Source organism: Strix aluco, chromosome 39 (assembly GCF_031877795.1).
Source record: "Strix aluco isolate bStrAlu1 chromosome 39, bStrAlu1.hap1, whole genome shotgun sequence".
NCBI lineage: Eukaryota > Metazoa > Chordata > Aves > Strigiformes > Strigidae > Strix > Strix aluco.
In genome coordinates this window covers 56,176-75,230 of record NC_133969.1, presented here as the reverse complement: position 1 = coordinate 75,230, position 19,055 = coordinate 56,176, and the positions used below count along the sequence as shown (strand labels likewise).

The following is a 19,055-nucleotide window of genomic DNA, read 5'->3' as shown; positions in this document are numbered from 1 at the left end:
TACGTTCAAACCGATGTGAGTTTTCTACAATTAACAGAAACGTGACATTCCCACTTCCTTCCCGTAGGACGAAGTCGGCACCGCTGAGGAATAGAGGAAGCCATGGAGATGGATGGTGGTGCTGAGCTGGTGATGGGTTGCATAAATGGAGCCATTAGCACCTCATCAGCGATTCATTAATTCCGCCTGGAAAACCTGGTGTTTCCCACTGGAAGCCCGGATTTTTGTAACTCTCGTATTGGGAAGAAAGGGGAATACAGCTCTTGTAAAGCTGGAGGTTCGAGTACCAACGTGTATAAATGCACAACAGGACTCTCTCAGATGGACATAACAGGGAAGTACGTTTATTACTCTGGTGTAGCTTTACCTTTGTTACAATTAGTGCAATTTTGTACAGTTTTGAAGGTTTTACAACGTGAAGTTATAACAATAGAGACTGCATAGTCTGACACTTTTTAGGTTCATAAACTTTGCCAGTCAACACCAGCCAACGTATTTTTCATGGCTTTTAAGGGCTGCAGCCGGATGTTAGTTACAGGGGACTTGAACCTCCGCAGTGCAGAATTCATCCAGTTTTATTTCATGTGTGGAAATAACTCCTCGTAACCACAGCCAAGGCATGCTGCTGGAGTGTTCCGTGAGCGGTGGGATCACCTGGAGCCTCATCATGGAGATTTTCTCTGATCAGTTCAGCAAGCCTGGGTTTGTACCTTCTCTGACAAGAGATGTAAGTGTACTATTGACTGCTGTTGTAATGGAAATAAGGAAATTGTACCGGAACATTTCTATCTGCTGAATGGCTCTAGGCTGAAAGAAGTGAACAACTGGATGTAAAAATGTAAAAATTATCAGAACAGTTGCAGAGGCGAGGAGCAAAGCGGTGTCCTGTGTCCAGCCTCAAGAGGAGGAGGAAGGAGGATGGCCGGGAGGAGGAGGGGGAGGAGGGGGAGGAGGAGGAGGGGTAGGAGTAGGAGAGGTAGGAGGAGGAGGGGTAGGAGTAGGAGGACGGGGGAAGAAGGGGAGGATAAAGGGGAGGATGAGGGGAATGGGGAGGGGAATGGGGAGAGGAAGGAAGGGGGGAGGGGGAGTAGGAGTGGAAGGAGGAGAAGGAGGGGGATTAGGAGTGGAAGGAGGAGGGGGAGTAGGAGTGGAAGGAGGAGGGAGAGTAGGAGGGGGAGTAGGAGTGGAAGGAGGAGGGAGAGTAGGAGGGGGAAGAGGAGCAGGAGGAGGAGGGGGAGTAGGAGTGGAAGGAGGAGGAGCAGAAGAAGAAGGGGAAGGAGGAGGGAGAGTAGGAGGGGGAGTAGGAGTGGAAGGAGGAGGGAGAGTAGGAGGGGGAAGAGGAGCAGGAGGAGGAGGGGGAGTAGGAGTGGAAGGAGGAGGAGCAGGAGAAGAAGGGGAAGGAGGAGGGAGAGTAGGAGGGGGAGTAGGAGTGGAAGGAGGAGGGAGAGTAGGAGGGGGAAGAGGAGCAGGAGGAGGAGGGGGAGTAGGAGTGGAAGGAGGAGGAGCAGAAGAAGAAGGGGAAGGAGGAGGGAGAGTAGGAGGGAGAGTAGGAGTGGAAGGAGGAGGGAGAGTAGGAGTGGAAGGAGGAGGGAGAGTAGGAGGGGGAAGAGGAGCAGGAGGAGGAGGGGGAAGAGGAGGGGGAGTAGGAGTGGAAGGAGGAGGAGCAGGAGAAGAAGGGGAAGGAGGAGGGAGAGTAGGAGGGGGAGGAGGAGTGGAAGGAGGAGGGAGAGTAGGAGGGGGAGTAGGAGTGGAAGGAGGGAGTGTAGGAGGGGGAAGAGGAGCAGGAGGAGGAGGGGGATTAGGAGTGGAAGGAGGAGGGAGAGTAGGAGGGGGAGGAGGAGGGGGAGTAGGAGTGGAAGGAGGAGGAGCAGGAGTAGAAGGGGAAGGAGGAGGAGGAGGAGGAAGAGGACGAATTAAAACATAAGGAGAAAGCGGAAGGCGAGCAGGCGGAGGGTGAGGAGATGAAGGCCCGCAGGAGGAGGAGGAGGGGGATGGCTCCTGGCGGCAGGTGGGGCAGAGCCAGCGGTACCCGGTGGGGAGAAACACGCCCAGGAAGAGGCTCTGGCAGCCGGTGCAGCACCTAGGGGGGGAGGGGGGGGGTTATTCCCAGGCCTTCTGGGGGGTCCCAAACGGTTGGAACCCCCCAGAAAAGGGCCCCAAGATCTTGGGGGACACCCCCCCCAGCCCCCTCCCAGCCCCCTCCCCCACTCACACTGCTATGTCCTCCTGGGGGGGGTCCGGGGGGAACCACTTGTGGGTGCGCCGGGGCAGGGGGGGGTCGCACCTGGGGGGAATGTGGGGTGGGGGTTATTCCCAGGCCTTTTGGGGGGTCCCAACTGGTTGGAACCCCCTAGAAAAGGGCCCCAACATCTTGGGGGACACCCCACCTCCCCCCAGCCCCCCTCCTCCACTCACATTGCCATGTCCTCCTGGGGGGGGTCCGGGGGGGACCGCTTGCAGGTGGGCCGGGGGAGGGGGGGATGTGGGGTCTGAGCCCGTGGGGGCGGGGCCTCGGCCGCTGTCGCCCCGCCCACTTGCTCCTCCGGGCCGGGGGGGGGGCGCTCCGCAGGGGGCTCTGCCAGCAGGTGCCATTTGGCGTGATTCCTGCCCGGGGGGGAGAGAAAATGAGGGGTTATGGGGGGATGGGACATTTTGGGGACCCCCCGTTGTCAAACCCCCATCAACAACCCCCATCAACAACCCCCCAATATCCCCCCCAACAATTTGGGGAACCCCCACCCTCCCAATTTAACGTGATCACCCCCTCCATACTGACAACCCCCCTGTTGTCCACCCTAATTTAGGGCCCCCCACTCCCCCCCATTTTGGGGGGCCCCCTTATTTCACCCCCATATTGAAGACCCCCACAATTTTGGGGTGTCCCCCCCAGCTTGGACCCCCTCAATCCCTCCCATTTTGGGGACCCCTCCCCCAATTTGCCCTCCCCCCTTCATTCCCTGCCAGTTTGGGGGACCCCCCTTCCCTTCCCCATTTTGCTGACCCCTTATTTTGGGGACCCGCCATCCCCCCCTTAATTTGGGCCCCCCCAATAACCCCCGCCCCCCCCAATTTTGGGTTACTCTCCAATACGGGGGTGCCCCCCCCAATCCCCCCCACCCCCCTGTGTTGCTCTACGGGAGGTTCACCCCACACACAATTTTGGGGTCTCTTGACTTTTTGGGGCTTTCCCACGAGTCTGGGGGACTCCCCAGAGTTTTGGGGACCTCTCTGGGGTTTTGGGGGACCCCCCCGTACCTTGGGGGGCCTGGAGCACTCCAGCCCTCGCTTAAAATCAAAGTTCCTGAGGTCGTGGCTGGGGCCCAGGAACCAGCTGAGCTCATTTTTACTCCGCAGGATCTCCCCTGTGGGGCTGCAGGGGGGACCCTAAAATCGGGGAGCGGTCCCCGACATCCCGAGGGGGGGTTGCTGACTCAGGGAGGGACCTCCAAAGCCAAGGGGAAGCAGCGGGAGGAACAGGAAGAGGAGGGTGGGGGGTGAAATCAAGGAGGGAAAATGGGGAGGGGGGTGTCCCCCAAGATTGGAGGGGGGGGCCAGCAGACCCCAGGGGACCCCAAAGTAACACCAGGGACCCCGAAATGGCCTGCGAGGCGTTTGAAAGACTGGGGGGGAGCTTGAAACTGATATTGAGGGCTGGGGGGGACTTGAAGCTGATATTGAGGAGTGGGTGGGGCACTGCTGGGAGGGGGAGGGAACCCCAGAATGGTGGCAGGGGGCTCAAAGTGGCATCTGGGACTGGAAGGATGATGCGGGGGGGGGGTAACAGGGTGGTCCAAGCTTAGGGGGGAGCCCCAAGACTGGGAGGAGGCGGGACCTAGAGTGGGGGGCGGGGCTTACCCCCAAGGGCAGCTTGTGAGGGGACTCCCTGGTCTAATTTTGGGGGGAAGGGGGGGATCTTCGGCTGGAGGGGGATGGGGGGGATGGGGGTCCCAGCCCCCCCCGGGGGGAGGGGTACCTCTGGTACTGGATGTCCACGCGGCCGCGGGAGGCTCCGGATTTGCGGACGGTTACCCGGCGCTTCCAGCCGGGCCCCAGGGCGGGGCAGTCCCCCCAGTCCTCTGACATATTGCCCGGGGGGGGCTACTGCGGGGGGGAGGGGCGGGGTCAGCACCCCCCACATCCCCCCAGGACAGGGCGGAGGACGCAGCCAGCTCCTGAGGCCCCGCCCCTTCCCCAGGCCCCGTCCCCAAACCCGACCAGGCCACGCCCCCTCCCGCGGCAGCCGCTCTCCCTTCGGAACTGCCCCCCCCGGACACCCCCAAATCCCCCCCAAAGACCCCAAAACTCTCCCTCCCCCCTCCCAACCCGCCCCCTTGCCCCCCAACCCCGGTCCCCCCCCAACACCCCCCCCAAACCGCGCCCGTCCCGCACACAGACACCCCCCGCCCCCCCCCCGTTTTCCCTCACAACCGCCCCCCCCCCTCCGCGGCCTTTCCCCCCTCCCAACGCGCCCCCCCCCGGCCCAGCCCCCCCAGGCCGCCCCTCTCCCGCACTTCTCTCCCCTCCCAGCGCCGCCCCCCCGCCGGTCCCGGCCCCACCGCTCCCGGGGCAGCCAACGGCCGGCGCGAGGCAGCGCTCGGGGGCCGACAGGGGACAGCGGGGGCGATGAAACTGGGAGCGGGGGTTCCCCAAATGGGGGGGGATCATGGGGGGTCGCTGATTGGGCCCACAGGGACACCCCCGCCCTGGAGGAGCCAGTGGGGGCGGGGGCGACAGCGGCCGAGGAACCGCCGCCGCCGGCGCTGACCCCGCCCCCCTCGCGCACCCACACGCGGCCCCCCGGAGGACATGGGGAGGGGAGGGTGTCCCTCGAGATCTTGGGGCCCTTTTCTGGGGGGTTCCAACCGTTTGGGACCCCCCAAAAGGCCTGGGAACACCCCCCCACACCCCCCCCAGGTGCTGCACCGGCTGCCAGCGCCTCTTGCTGGGGGTGACGCTGCCCCCCCGGTGCCGCTGGCTCTGCCCCCCCCTGCTGTTGTGAGCCACCCTCATCCTCCTCTGGGCCTTCCTCCCCTCCTCAGCCTCCTCTTCCTCCTCCTCCCCCTCCCCCTTCTTTTCCCTCCTCTTCTTCCTATTCCTCTTACTCTTCCTCCTTGTCCTTTTCTTCCTCCTCATACTCTTCTTCATCCTCCTCTTCCTCCTCTCCAGGCCATCCTCCCCCCCTCATCCTCATCCTCCTCCTCCTCAGGCTGGACACAGCATGGACAGCCTTGCTCCTCACCTCTCCAACCCTCTTTCTCTCTTTCCTCTACAGAAAGACGATCAAACGTTACTGCTGGAGCTCAGAGCAGGAGAGGGGAGAGGGAGCTGAGGGGTGAGAGAGGAAGAGCAGGAAGAGCTGCGAGACCCATGGGACGTCTGTCTGTCCAGAGAGGCTTCTGCAGAGCTGACTTCAGACACGGGGAGGTCCCTTCCAGCCCAAACCGTTCTAGGATAGGATTCTAGGATTTCTCTTTGTCACAGAGGGACCGTGGCTCACAGGGGGGCTGTGCCAGATCCACCCCGTGAGTTTTTCCCAAGTGTGTCCCCAACCCCTCTCCAGTCCTGTGTCCCTTTGCCTGCTGGCTCCTCCCAGCCTCTCCCAGAGGGGATCCTCAGCACGGCCCTGAAGATCTGCACATAGGACCCCACAACAAAAACAAACCATCCAAGAGATAAACAGGCAGTAACCATGATAAGCCCAACTTCCCTGAGGTAGGAGCAGGAGAGCTTGAGGATCTGGGGGATTTCAGAGCAGAAATGCTCTAGGGTTTTGCCTTGGTAGAATGATAATGAGAATGTGTTGGCCGTGTGCAGGAGAGCCCAGAGACACCCAGTGCCCCAGGCAGCTGCTGCATGTGGACACAAGCTCTGCTGCCCAGGAGGGTCCCTAGTGCAGGGGTTTGCAGGTGGCAACGTAGCGGTCGTAGCACACGATGGTGAGGAGAGAAAACGCTGCTGTGACCAAGAAGAGAAAGAGAAAGGCCTGGGCAGCACATCCTGAGCAGGAGATGTCCCTGGTGTCCCAGAGGGAATTGGCCATGGGTTGGGGGAGAGGGGTGGAGCTGGAGCCCAGGTGGAGGAGGGAGAGGTTGAGGAGGAAGTACATGGGGGTGTGCAGGCGGTGGTCGCAGGCGATGGCGGTGATGATGAGGCCGTTGCCCAGGAGGGCAGCCAGGGGGATGCCCAGGAAGAGCCAGAAGTGCCAGAGCTGCAGCTCCCGTGTGTCTGTGAGTGTCAGGAGGAGGAACTCAGCGATGGAGCTGCCGTTGGACATTTGTTCACTCTCATCATGGGGGCCTGTTCACAGAGGAAAAGACATCACTAAGTTAGGACAGATTTCTCATTTCTGTCTATTCGGTTTCTTACGAAGCTGCTGGAGAACACAGAGGTGCCCTGGGAGAGCTGTGCCCTTCCGCAGGACAGGCTGCAGCCCAGCAGGACCCCACTGGGAAAGTCGAGTGTCCTAAGGACGGGGTGTCCTGAAGGGTGAACTGGCTCATTTGTACCACCCTGAGCCTGCAGAGTGCGAGGGCACACGGACATTTTACTCCCATGGAAACATCTGCATGGCAGTGCCCACAGGGATTGCTCACGGCTGAACCCCACCCCATCCCAGAAAGTCCGGTGATACCAGCACGGGGAGCAGAGGCCGAAGGGGAAATATGGAGAAATGCCACAGGGCTGCTGTGAGGAGGCAGGACAGGGACGGAGGGTCGGGCTCTGCTGGGTGGGAGAGGAGACCAGGGGGCTCCTCTGGAGTAGGTGTCTGCACTGCAGGGGATGGCAGGGAGGTGCCTGAACTCCTCCTCCCGAGGTGTTTCCAGCAGCAGCTCCCTCTTACTCTCTGCCCACGTCTCTGCTGCCTGGAGCTGTCACAGCCAGGAGCTGCTTCTCTGTCCCCAGGTCTGCTCCTGTCAGTGCTCACAGCCCCCATCCCACCCGCTGTGTGCTCAGCTCGGCCCTGCAGACCCCTCCCGGCAGCAGGGCCCTGCCCAGGGGCATCTCTGTGTGTGCAGGGGCTCAGGAGAGGCTCAGACAAGTGCTAACGAGACCTGGGGTCTGAGCCATAGAAAGTTGAAGACGCCTCTCAAGAAGTCCAAGTCAGATGCAAACTCCAAAGTTCCTTGGAGTGTTAATGGGTCCCAGTGAGGACCATTCCTGACAAAGCCTCCCCAGGGGCTGTTAGAGGCAGAGGTGACAGGTACACAAAGGCCATGTCAAGGTGGAACAGGTTCTGAGTAAACCTGGACGTTTACATTCAGCAAAAGGGCCGAGCCCGGACCCCCGGCCCCTGGGAAGGGAGATCCTGTCCCTCACATATTACTCAGGCTCTTCCTGGGGCAGTGTGAGGTGGGGATGGGCAATGCCAAGGGCAGCACTACAGTCCAGCACTTCCCAGGATCGAGAAGGGGAGGCCGTGAGACCCAGTGCTGTAAGGGGAAGGTGCTTCCTCATCGGCATCAGGGGCAGAGACAACAGCCACAGCCAAGGGGAGCAAGACCACATCTCTGCTGGGGGATTGTCAGATGTTCTTCACCCCTCTATTGTCTCCACCACAGGCTGTCCCACCGTGTCCCACACCTGCACCTCTTTCTCTGCAGGCTGGAGACGTCCACCCAGCTACCACACCCTGCTCTCACCGCAGCATCTCCCTTCCTTTACTGAGATCTCTCCATCCTCCCTGGCTGCTCCTGGAAACACAAAGCCTGGGGCTGCTCCTGTGTCCCTCCGGGTGACTTGTTACACCTCAGCACTGCCCTTCGAGTGACATTCCTCTGTGTCCAGTCCAGGCCTCCCCAGCTGCACGTAGGGGCATTAGTTCTTTCTCATGAGGTATCTGACTACACAGAAAAGCTCCACCATCTCTGAAATCCCCCCTCAGCCACTCTCAGGCTACTCCTATAGTGCCTGGAGCCTCCACACCACTGGCCAAAGAACTCCAGGTCCCTCAGCCCCCCCCACAGGCCATGGGCACTAGGTCCCGAACCCCACCTTGGCAGAGCTTCACTCAGCACTCTCCAGGTCCCCCCTACTTCTCCAAACTGGGGAGCCACACCCTGGGACGCACCCATGTGTGTGGGGCCACACCAGTGCTGAGGGGAGGGGGATGGGAACTCAGGGTGTCGGGGTGGCCCCTGCTCCTCCGAATGCAGCCCCGTAGGCAGCTGCCCTTGTTCCCCGTGTCCATCCTCTCTCTCCTGGCTTGTAGGGCATCCCTCGTAGTGCCCAGGCCCTTCTCCTCAGAGTCGCTGCTCAGCCGGGCAGGCCCCAGATGTACGGGGCTATTTGCCTCCTGCCTGTGCAGGACCGACCACTATTCCTTGCAAAATTTCAAGTGACTTCCATTTGCTGAACCCCAGGTTTTCTCAAGGTCTCCTTGGACTGAAGATCCATTTGGTCAGCTTTTAATGTTTGTGTGCAGCTGGCTCCTCTTGATTGGGGGGTCTCTCAGAAGAGAACAACGTGAGGAGTTGAAGGGTACTACAAATACCCCCTGCTAGAGGAACTCTGGCTCTTGAGGGGCTGGTACTGATACGGCCATGAGGCTGGGCCCAGAGGGGAAGCTGCCCTTTATGGGGGAGAGCAGCAGGAACGTGTGGAGCTCTGCCTGGGGATGGAGGATGAACCAGCTGAGGGGTCTCAGGCAACACTGTGGTGGGCGGATGTCTGGTACAGACCCCCTGATGAGGAAGAGGAAGTAGATGGACCTTCTTCATTCAACTGGAAGAAGCCCTGGTCCTCATGGCGGACATGAACTATCCCAATATTTGCTGAAGAGGCAACACAGCAAAGTGAAAGTCATCCAGGAGGTTTCTGGAGTTCAGTGACATCATCCTCCTGACAAGGGTGACTGAGGAGGCAGTGAGGGGAGGTGTCCTGCAGGAAATCAGACTTAGGGACAAGGAGGAGCCGGTCAGGGGTGTAACAATCAGGGGTGAGAAAGGAGAGTTGAGGCTCCTGAGAGAAGGGAAGAAGGCAAAGAGCAGGACTTCAGGAGAGCAGGCTCTGGCCTGCTGGGGAACCTGCCCGGAAGAATCCCATGGGATACAACACTGAAGGAAGAGGGGAGAGCTGTTGGATGGTCAAGGATCTCCTCTGCCAGCTCCAGAACAGCACACCCAGACATGCAGGAAGTGAAGCAACATGGCAGGAGGCTGGTGTGGATGAGGAAGAAGCTCCTGACAAAACTCAAGCGTGAAGAGGCAGCCCAGGGAAGGTGGAAGCTGGCTGCCTTCCAGCCTCAGTGGTTCTGTGACTGCTGGAGAGAGACACGGCGGGGGGTGTGGCAGGGAGGTTGGGAGTACTGGAGGGATGGGGGGATCCCAGGGCCAGCTCCTGGACAGCTGGAGAGTCTAAGCTCAGCTCCTGGAGAGATCACTACCAGACGTGTGTCTATCTAGGGCTGTTTGCCACTGCCACAGCCCAGCATACAAACAGCCCAAACCTCGCTTCTCCTTTCTCCACTGACAGTGGTTGTGCTCGGCCTGCAGACCTCCCGGGGTCCCTTCCAGGATGGGTGACGGTGCATTTCCTTCCACCACAGCTCTTCCCTTGATGACGACAGGGACAGCACTCACGTTCCCCATGCCCATGGAAGCCAGCAGGCGTAAGTTTGGAGTGATCAATACGGACTTTTTTGTCCCCTGAAGTCACTGACGCAGGGCTGCTCAGCAGGGAACCTCCGATGCAGGTTTCATCCTACCTGAGCTTAACCTTTGGTTTTCTTCCTCCTTCTTTTCCCTCCCAAGTTCTTCTCTTTGATCACCCTCCTACACTCCCTACAAACAGCCCAACTCTGCTCTTTCCCCACTGCCCCTGGCTTTGCTTGCTTCGTGCTCTCAAATATTGTTTCTAAGAGGGTTCTCGTGTTGATTCCTGCCTTGCTCAGCACAAAACCAGCAACTCCTTTTATTAGCTGTGGTGTCCTGCAGTTTCTTATCCTGTGATCTGGTGTTGATGGCTCACCACAATCAGGGTGAGTCACCTGCACACAAACATTAACAGCTCGCAGAATGGAGCTTCAGTCCAGGAGGCCTTTGAGAATCTCTGGCCAATAGAAACTTCTGAAGATTTACAAGAAGAAGTGGCCAGTCCTGCATCGGGGGTAAAAATAACCTCTATTGATCCCAAGGTGTAAGAAATCAGGAAAGGAAGGCAAGAGACAGGCATGGCTGAGTGGAGACCTGCTGGTCAAAGTGAAGGGCAAGAGGGAAATGCACAGGCAGTGGCAGCAGGGACAGGTATCCTGGGATGAGCAGAGCAACTACTCACGTAGTAGGGATGGGGTGAGGAAAACCAAGAGGTGGCTTGAGAGGAACTTGGGAAGGGATGCAAAGAATAAGGAGAGCTTCTACAGGTACGTCAGCCCGAAAAGGAAGGTCAAAGAAAGTGCATCCCCCTGATGAGCAACACCGACAAACTAGTAACAGCAGACAAGGAGAAGGCTGAGGTACTCAACAACTTTTCTGTCTCAGTCTTCCCTGGCAGCCTCTCTTCCCACACCTCTCGAGTGGATGCACCGCAAGGCAGGCACTGGGGGAGCAAAGTCCCTCCCGCTGTGAGAGAAGATCAGGTTCAGGACCCTCTGGGGAACTGAACATACCTAAGCCTGTGGGACCTGACGAGCTCCATCCCAGAGTCCTGAGGGAACTGGCTGATGTTGTTTCCAAGCCACTCTCCAGGATATCTGAAAAGTCACGGCAGTCAGGGGAAGTCCCCGCTGCCTGCAAAAAGGGAACCACTGCACCCATCTTTAAAAAGGGCAGAAAGGAGGCCCCTGGGAACTACCGACCCGTCAGCCTCACCTCTGTGCCTGGGAGGATCACGGAACACATCCTCCTCGAAGCTGTGCGGAGGCACACGGAGGACAGGGAGGTGATTCGAGCAGCCAGCGTGGCTTCACCAAGGGCAAGTCCTGCCTGACCATCCTCGTGGCCTTCTAGGACGGGGTGACTACATCATGGACAAGGGCAGAGCTACGGATGTCATCTAGCTGGGCTTCTGTAAGGCCTTTGACATGGTCCCCCACAACATCCTTCCCTCAAAATTGCAGACATCTGGATTTGATGGGCTATTTGGGGCCCATACTGGGACCAGTACTGCTCAATATCCTCCTCAATGACACGGACGGTGGGACCGAGCGCACCCTCGGCACGTTTGCAGATGACACCCAGCTGAGTGGTGCGGTTGACACTCCCGAGGGACGGGATGCCATCCCGAGGGACCTGGACAAGCTGGAGAATCGTGCCCATGTGAACCTCGTGAGGTTCAACAAGGCCAAGGGCAAGGTCCTGCACCTGGGTCAAGGCAACCCCCGCTATCAGCTGCGGAGGACGCAGGGCTACTGGGGGATGAGAAGTGGAACGTAAGCCAACAATGTGCCCTTGCAGCCCAGAAAGCCAACCGTGCCCTGGGCTGCATCAAGAGAAGCGTGGCCGACCTGTCGAGGGAGGGGATTCTCCCCCTCTATTCCACTCTGGTGACACCCCCCTGCAGTGCTGGCTCCAGCTCTGGGGCCCCCAGCCTAAGAAGGACACGGACCTGCTCGAGCGGGTCCCGAGGAGGCCACAAAAATGATCCAAAGGCTGGAACATCTCCCCTGTGAGGACAGGCTGAGAGAGTTCAGCCTGGAGGAGAGAAGGCTCCAAGGACACCTTACTGCAGTTTTGCAAAACTTAAAGGGGGCCTAGAAGGAGATGAACAGGGAACCACCGCCCCTCCCAGAGCGGGTCCGCGCTGCCTGTCCACGCTCCTCTCCGGCCCGACACCAAACTGTGCTCTTTGGGGGTCGCTGCTCACGGGAGCCCACCAAGAAGCTGTTTCCTGCTGTGCCTCCAGAACACGGGGTGCCCCGAGGGCTGGCACCGGCTGCCCCTCGCCAGGACACCCCAGTTTGCCCTAAGCTGCCCTTGCCTGGGGCACACGGCGGGTGGGACGGGGATCTCCTCTACAGACCCCCCCGGGCTCCCTCAGACACTCTGCTCATCGCCGAGGGGCAGCCAGAGAGGACGCGGGCGCTGGCAGAGGAGAGGGGACGAGGACACAGCCACGCACACGGCCGCAGAGCGTACCTTTGCTGAAGGGGCTTATTGATCGTTAGAGGGAAACGGCCCAGGGCTGATCATCTCCTCGTGCCGCTGCAGGGGAACAGGACAAGGGTGTCACCACCAGCTCCACTCCTGAAAGACAGAGCCCAAAATGTCACCCCCAGTGTCTGCTGGGACACGGGACGGGCCTTGTCCCCACCGTCTCTCTCTGCAGAGACCTGGGGAAGGAAGGAGAAGGGAACTGGAGCCCTCAAGATACCCAGGACAGGACTTGGCTCTCCTGAGACCCATGAGGCACCCAGAGCCCCTGGCCCAGGGTGTCGTTGCCCCGGGATGCCCCTACATCTCCCAGAGCCCTGCCCAGCCCTCACGGTGATCCCGGGGGTCTGGATGGCACCAGAGCCCCTGCCTGGCCTGCACGGTGACCCTCCGGGGCTGCAGAGCCCCACGCAGCACACGGGAAGGCACGGGGACAGCTCTGTCCAGCTCACCCTGATGGGGACACGGGGCAGGGACAGTCCCCTCTGCCTCCCTCTCCCACACCCAAGGTCTGCCCACCCCTGAGGGCTCAGGGATCCCCCGGGACCCTTGATGGGGGTGGAGACACCCTGATGCTGCTCACCCGGACATCACCAGCACCAGCCAGGCGTTTCTGGTCCGCAGCCTCCACCAGCTCGTCACCCATCAGGGGCTGGGGAGAAAGGGAGGGTTAGGGACACGCCCGAGTGCCCTGGGAGCTATTGGGGAGGAAGGGGACAGCACTGGGGTCCTTGGGGAAGGGGCTTCTGGGACAAACGGCGTATGTGAGTCAGTGGGGTGCTGCGCAGAAAGGAGTGGGGGTCCTGGGGAAGGGACCCACCTGGGTGCGTGGCTGTGTACTGGGGCATCCTGGGGTGTACTGGGGTGTAATGGCATGGATGGGAATGCAATGGGGACCCCGGGGAAGGGGGCCTCCCTGGGAAGACACTGGGGTGCAGGGGTGTTCTCTGGGGTTGCAGTGCGGTGCACTGGGGTGTAATGGGTCACACTGGGATGCCCTGGAGTGTCGTGGCCATGGGAGGGGAGGGTCTGGGGCCAGCAGAACCCGTGGTACCCAGCCCAGCCCTCTTCACTCGCCTGATACCGATCCCCCCCTGGAGAGAGACCACGAGACCTCACTGGTCACTGGGATGTCCCCAGTCCCAGCAAGGGATGGGAGGACCAGTGTGCCCTCCAGTCCCCCACACTGGGTGCCCTCCAAGTCCACCCCACTACCTACCCCCAGGCAAGCACCTCCACTTGCTTCTAATAATGCCTGGGGAAGAAGAGCAAAGGGTGCTCTGCATTGGACCCTGGTGGGGCTGGGGCACAGGTGTCCCCAGTCCCCCCAGGCCCGTGGCTTCCCCCTGCTCTGAGCAGGAACATCCCTTCTGCACCCCCCAGCCCCATTCCTCCAAGTGTCACCTGGGAGAGCTGTCCATGCAGGGACCAGGGGCGGGGACGGCAACAAGGAGAGCGTGGGGAATTCAGGGCCTCCAAACAGGACGGGGCGGCCATGGGGCAGCCAAAGAAGGGCACTGGGGTGAATTAGTGGACCCCAAGGGACTGGGATGGGGATGTTGAAGGGCCAGGACTGTGTCAGATGGAAGTGGGGGGCAAAGAGATTCAAGTGGAGGGGACACGGGGACTTCAAATGCGGTGGTTGGTGGGGACAGAAGGAAGAGGACTGCAGAGGCCAAAAACGAGGGGATTGGGAGAGGGATTGGGAGTGGGGGTTGGAGGAAGGGCATGTGGGGACACCACCACTGTGGACAGGACGAAAGGCAAAGGACTGAGGGGAAAGACAAAATGAAAGGCTTTGGAGGGATCAAAGGGAGGGCATTTGGGTACCCTAGATAGGACACGGAGGAGATCCCGGGGATGAGATGTGTGAGGGGACCAAAAGGATGGCCCGGAGATGCACAGAAGGGATGGAGGGGGGAGCACCGAGACAAGGAACTGGTTGGGGCCCTTCCAGGGAGGACACAGGTCTGACCGTTCAGGGAGGAACTCGGGCTCCAGGCAGAAGAACATTAATTGTGGGGGAAGTGGGGGAAGAGACACAATTGTGGAGGGGAGAAAACTGCACTGCCCGGGGCTGGGGGAGCAGGGGAGCCTGCAGGAGCCCCTCGCTTGGGAAAGGGAGAGGCCAAGGCAAGGGGGTTCGTGCTCCCCACTACGATTCCGTTCTGCAGGAGCTGATGTCCTGCAGCCAAGAGCCAGCCCCAGCCCTGAGCCCCTCCCCGTGGCACTGGGGACTCACCTGAGCATCTCCCGCGGCGCACAGCAGGGTGGGGAAGAGCAGGGCCACGCCGAGCACCGCGACCTTCATCTTCCTCTGCGGTGTGGCGAGTGCTGGGGGAAGCTGGGGAAGGTGAGAATTTCCACTGCCTCACAGAAGTGACGGCAGGAAAAAGAGGGAAACTTCCAGAAGTGCTCTCAGCCCTGTTCAGAGAAGGTGGAGGAAGACAGCACGAGTAGGATTAGCTGCACGTTAGACCAACCTTGTAAAGGTCCTCGTCCATCTCCTTATCAAAACGGAAAACTCATGACATTTTACTTTCTCAATATGCTACTGTTACAAAAACATGAGCACGTCTTTTCAGATGCCGTTAAACCAGCGGACAGGATCTCCCTGAACAGCACCTTCCACGTTAAGTGGCTACCAAACGCCACCCACCTGACTGGCAGCCTGTTTTCAGCGCAGCAAGCACCACCGTAAGCCGGAGGAGTGCCTCCAGCTCCTCGGGGACACTCACACATCAGCACTTACTGACATTTTTCATCTCCTGCAACTGGAATCCAGTGGCTGGGGGCTACGTTGGGCAACCTGCGTCCCTAAACCCGATGCTGCCGCTCGCGGTGGCTCCCGGGCCGAGCCAGCGCAGGGCAGGGCTGTGCCCAGGCTCAGCACCGCGTCCTACCACAGCAGCCCCGCGGAAATACAGCTGCAGCCTCCCGGCAGGGAAAGGAGCAACACAGGGTTCGCTCCCCAGCTCTCCAGGGTAAGTCTGGACCTAAACCGCCCCTCTCCAGCTTTACGCTCAGGCGACACGAGCCAACACCCACCCCGGACCAGGGGAACTCACAGCAGCTCCCGCGGGGACGTCACGGGGCAGCGCAGGGCAAGAGAGAAGGGGCTGGGGAACGCGCACCCGAGCCCCAACTCTGCACGCGGGGCGAGGGCTGGGACTCCTCAGAAAAGCGAAGTCGACCCTTCCCTCCTCACCTCTCCTCGTCCCAAACGCAGCTGTAAGGCCACGCGGTTCTCCAAAAGGAACGGGCCCCTCCTGGTTTGCTCAGCACGTCCCTGCGCGGTGCCACGGCCTGCGGCGCACAGGGACAACCTGGAGGGGTTTCTCCTGGAAGGGAGCGGGGTGGGGAACAAAATCAACATCATGAACAACACCACCACCACATTCAAGCCACCGCTGAGAAACAGGAAAGAAAGTGCTATAAACCCCAGGTGGAACAGTGAAGAACAACAGTGAACTCAAAATTTCCCCCTGTCCCGCTTCTGCTTCCAGCCCACGCAGAGTTTCCTCAAGAATCACCAAGCGCAGGTGACAAAACAAGGGACCTGTGTGTTCAGAGCACAGGAAAGCAAACGGCTCCTCCTCAGCTGGGGCACCCCGCGATAGACCCCCACACCAGCCCAGCCAGTGCCCCTGCACACCGCCGGCTGCTGCGGCGCTGGATCTGCAGGGCCCTGCTGGAGAGCGGCCGGGCCGGGGCCTCTCCCAAGCGCTGGGCACTTTTTCTCCCAAGAAAAGCTCCACGGGAACGACACCGCCAGGGACACGCAGCAGCAGCAGCTCCGAGTCCAAACTCAGCTCCACGGACGCTGCGGGCGCACAGTGACTGAGGGTTTGTGCTGCAGCTTCACAGCGCTGCCTTCGGTCCCGCACAAGTTCTTCAGGCCAGGACAAAATCAGCAGCAACAGCGCTCGACGAGCACAAAAAGCTCTTTTCCCTCCGTCCCCCCCACGAGATGCCTGTCCCAGCCTGCACGGGCGAAGGCCACAGCTCACTGCCCTTCGGCCGCCAGCACAAACCAGCCCTTCGGCGCTGCTGTGACCAGCCCAGCCCAGCGCTGGCAGGCCCAGGGCCCAAAGGTTTCCTTTCTACGGGCAGAACTATTTCTTTCCCAGGCAACAAGAGCCCTGAAGTTTAGAATCTGCCCGAAAGCAACGACACACAACTCCGTCCTTCACCAAACCTCCCGTCTCCTAAACGGGAACCAACACACGTTCAAAGAGCCCGTCCAAGGAACCCTGCCCTCACAGACTCGCCCACGCCAACCCGGGCACTACAGTTTCAAGGTCGAAAAATTGCCCCATTTCTCTCCAGCAAGACACCCGCCTTCTTTCTGCCCATTCCCTCTCTACAGAGAGTCAGCAGTTTCATTTCCGTCAGCAACACGGAGACATCCCAGAAGAATCTGAGGAAAAAACACCACGGTAAAAACAACGGAGGGGCAAAGGTTTTAACAGTTATTTCTTCAAGAAACATCAAAATCCTGGATTTATAGAAGACTGCGCTTAACTGGTTGCAAATACTATTGGGCAAGATCCTTAACGGAAAGCTCGGCTCCCTGCAGTTCAGCTACTGCTATCAAAAACCACGAAGGAGTCGCCAGACGAAGGCGAAGACAACTCCAGGGGAACCCTTCCCTGCTTCCCAACTCCCGCCTCTCCCCCCAACACCACAGGCGGGCTGAGTCAGTTTTACTTTACTTGCACTGGGTCCAACAGCAGAGATCTGATGCCGGGGGAATTCCGTGATGGGGTAACGGCGCCCCGGACTTGCAGACTCGCAGCCTGGGCGCTGCTGCCGTTTGCCCGCGCGCAGGCAGCGCTCCAGCAGCTGCCGAGGAAGAGCGCCTGCAGGCAAAGCTGCCAGCAACGCCGACTTCCAAAGGGCAAGGTTTTTACTGATGGTCCAGTTCGAACACCAGGAGCGAAAAGCAAATTGCAGTAACTTCAGGAAAACAGCACGGGCAAAGGGATTAGACACAAACTGCACAGGGAGGGAAAAGGAAAGCTCTGAGCAGGGAGCACCGAGACTTCTGAGCCAGCCCTGACTTGAGCCGCTGAAGCCCCGTGACACAAGGTCACAGGAACACAACAGCGCTGCTCCTGAGCCCCAGCTGCCTTGAGGGTTTTACTCCTAACACGTGCCATCTGGGAGAAGAGCAATTCAGCAGTTATTATACACAACATCTACGAAGAATCAGACGAATATTCTAGGGGCAACCCTGAAAAACGCCAACCACTTTCATCTCCCAGCCCCAGAGTTCGCTGCAATCTGTATTACAGTCGCCAGCTAAAATTTAAGTCTGGCACAAAGGCTACATGGAACGTACAGCCCCAGCAGAAAATAGATCATCGTTGCTTTTCCGCCTTAAAACGCCGACCTGAACCCGTGCCTGTTAACTGTGACCCGAGGCAGACGTGACCACGGCCCTTCCATCCTTCTGGAGGTGCAGGTGGGACTGAACGGGGTGGGGGCACTCGGAACAGGCTCACCCAGGCAGGCTGGGCACGGTCACCCCCACGTCTCTCCACCAGCACTTGCCAACGCTGTTCCCCTGGGGTATCCAGAGCTGCAGGCAGGGAACGGGAAAGCAGCTCCTCTAACACCAGCGTTCAGCCCAGAACTCTGCCTCCCCAGCGCCCAAACGGGACAAAACTCAAACTGGGCCCTTCTCCTCACGCCGGGTCAGAGTTTGGGACGCCAACGGGATGCCACAGCGTGGGAAAGCTCCAAGGACACAGCCTAAGGGAACCGGAGCTGCCCGGGTCTCAGGGTAATTCTAGAGCTAAAGCGGGGGCAGACATCAACTCCAGGTCAGGTAAGACAGGCCAGCGCTCAGCCCTGGCCCGGGAAGGCAGCCTCCTCCCGCCCGCCCAAGGGGTTCCAACCCAGCACACTTTCTCCCCAAAGCAGGACGCTGCCTTGTTGCGGTGTGACGCCACTCACCCGCTCCTGGGGACGGCACCAGAGGGACACGGCACAAGCCATCAAGCCGCTGTCTGGGAGCACCAGAGCCCTCTGGGGACTCTTCTGCACCACGGGGCCCCTGAGAGAGAAAACAGGAGACAGAAGAGATGGTGAGACATTCCATCCGCGGGGCCCCTGAGAGAGAAAACGAGAGACAGAAGAGATGGTGAGACATTTCATCCACGGCGGAGCTGGCTGGGGGCAGCAAGTTACACTGAGACGGAGCCCTTTTGCCCTGGGGAAAAGCGCACACCAAAGAAAGACCCGCTGAACAGAATTCTCAAGTCAAACAGAGGGAAAAAAAGCAGATTTGAGGAGCACAACATAGGGACAGACTACCACAAGGCCTCTTCTGCGTGGTACTAAAGCGTAAACACCCCCCACACGCCAAAGCTATTCCATAACCGTGTGTTTCATGTCATCGTTCCATCGCTATTTCAACATATTTCAACACGCAGCAATGGCTATTTCTGCGCGGATCAACAGCCAGAGAAGCCAAACCTTTCCTCTCCCTCTGGCCAGACGCACCCTTCACCTCCGCGCACACCGAGAGGCGTTCGGACACCCCAAAGCGATGGGCTACCAAATCCCAGGGGAACCCGCCGCGTTCCCAGCCCTGACACTTCTCAGCAGATGAACCCGAACAGCTCTGCCCCGGGCGGTTTTTCCCCGCCAGGTGCTCATTTAGTTTCTGCCCCTCAGACCGTTCTCGCCGCGTTTCCTCCCCCCGGCCCTGCCGAGGCCGCGCGCACCGAGCTCAGCGCCCGAGCAGAGGCACCGATTCCCCTCCGAGCACCCACCGGTTCTTCCCCCGGCACCCGATCGCCCGCTCAGCCCCGCTGCCGGCTCCCCGCCCCGCTGGGACGAGCGGCCGGGCCCGAAGACCCCCCCGGGCCCAGGCGCCGGCGGCCGCGGCCGGGCCCTTCCCGCCGCAAGGGGAAGAGCGTCCCGGCGCGGGCCGGGGCCGGGGCAGCTGCGGCGAGGACC

General features: G+C 60.0%; 1 protein-coding gene across 6 annotated transcripts; it reads right to left on the bottom strand.

Annotated features, from left to right (window-relative positions):
* Positions 1-894: 894 nt before the first annotated feature.
* On the bottom strand, positions 895-19,036 carry LOC141917531 (uncharacterized). 6 transcript variants are annotated; one of them, XM_074810787.1, is made up of 11 exons: positions 18,869-19,036; positions 18,048-18,147; positions 15,295-15,427; positions 14,329-14,510; positions 12,670-12,738; positions 12,072-12,137; positions 5,103-6,297; positions 3,974-4,101; positions 2,416-2,604; positions 2,213-2,284; positions 895-2,080 (listed from the first exon to the last, which is right to left on the bottom strand). In XM_074810787.1, exons 8-11 carry the CDS (start codon positions 4,081-4,083, stop codon positions 898-900), a joined length of 1,554 nt encoding a protein of 517 aa, XP_074666888.1. In that variant the 5' UTR covers positions 4,084-4,101; positions 5,103-6,297; positions 12,072-12,137; positions 12,670-12,738; positions 14,329-14,510; positions 15,295-15,427; positions 18,048-18,147; positions 18,869-19,036; the 3' UTR covers positions 895-897. The 6 variants fall into 6 exon arrangements, with proteins under 6 accessions (XP_074666888.1, XP_074666887.1, XP_074666886.1 ...); XM_074810789.1 differs by lacking the exon at positions 15,295-15,427 and adding an exon at positions 3,256-3,370 and having other exon boundaries at positions 1,679-2,080; positions 12,072-12,179; XM_074810786.1 differs by lacking the exon at positions 15,295-15,427.
* Positions 19,037-19,055: the final 19 nt, after the last annotated feature.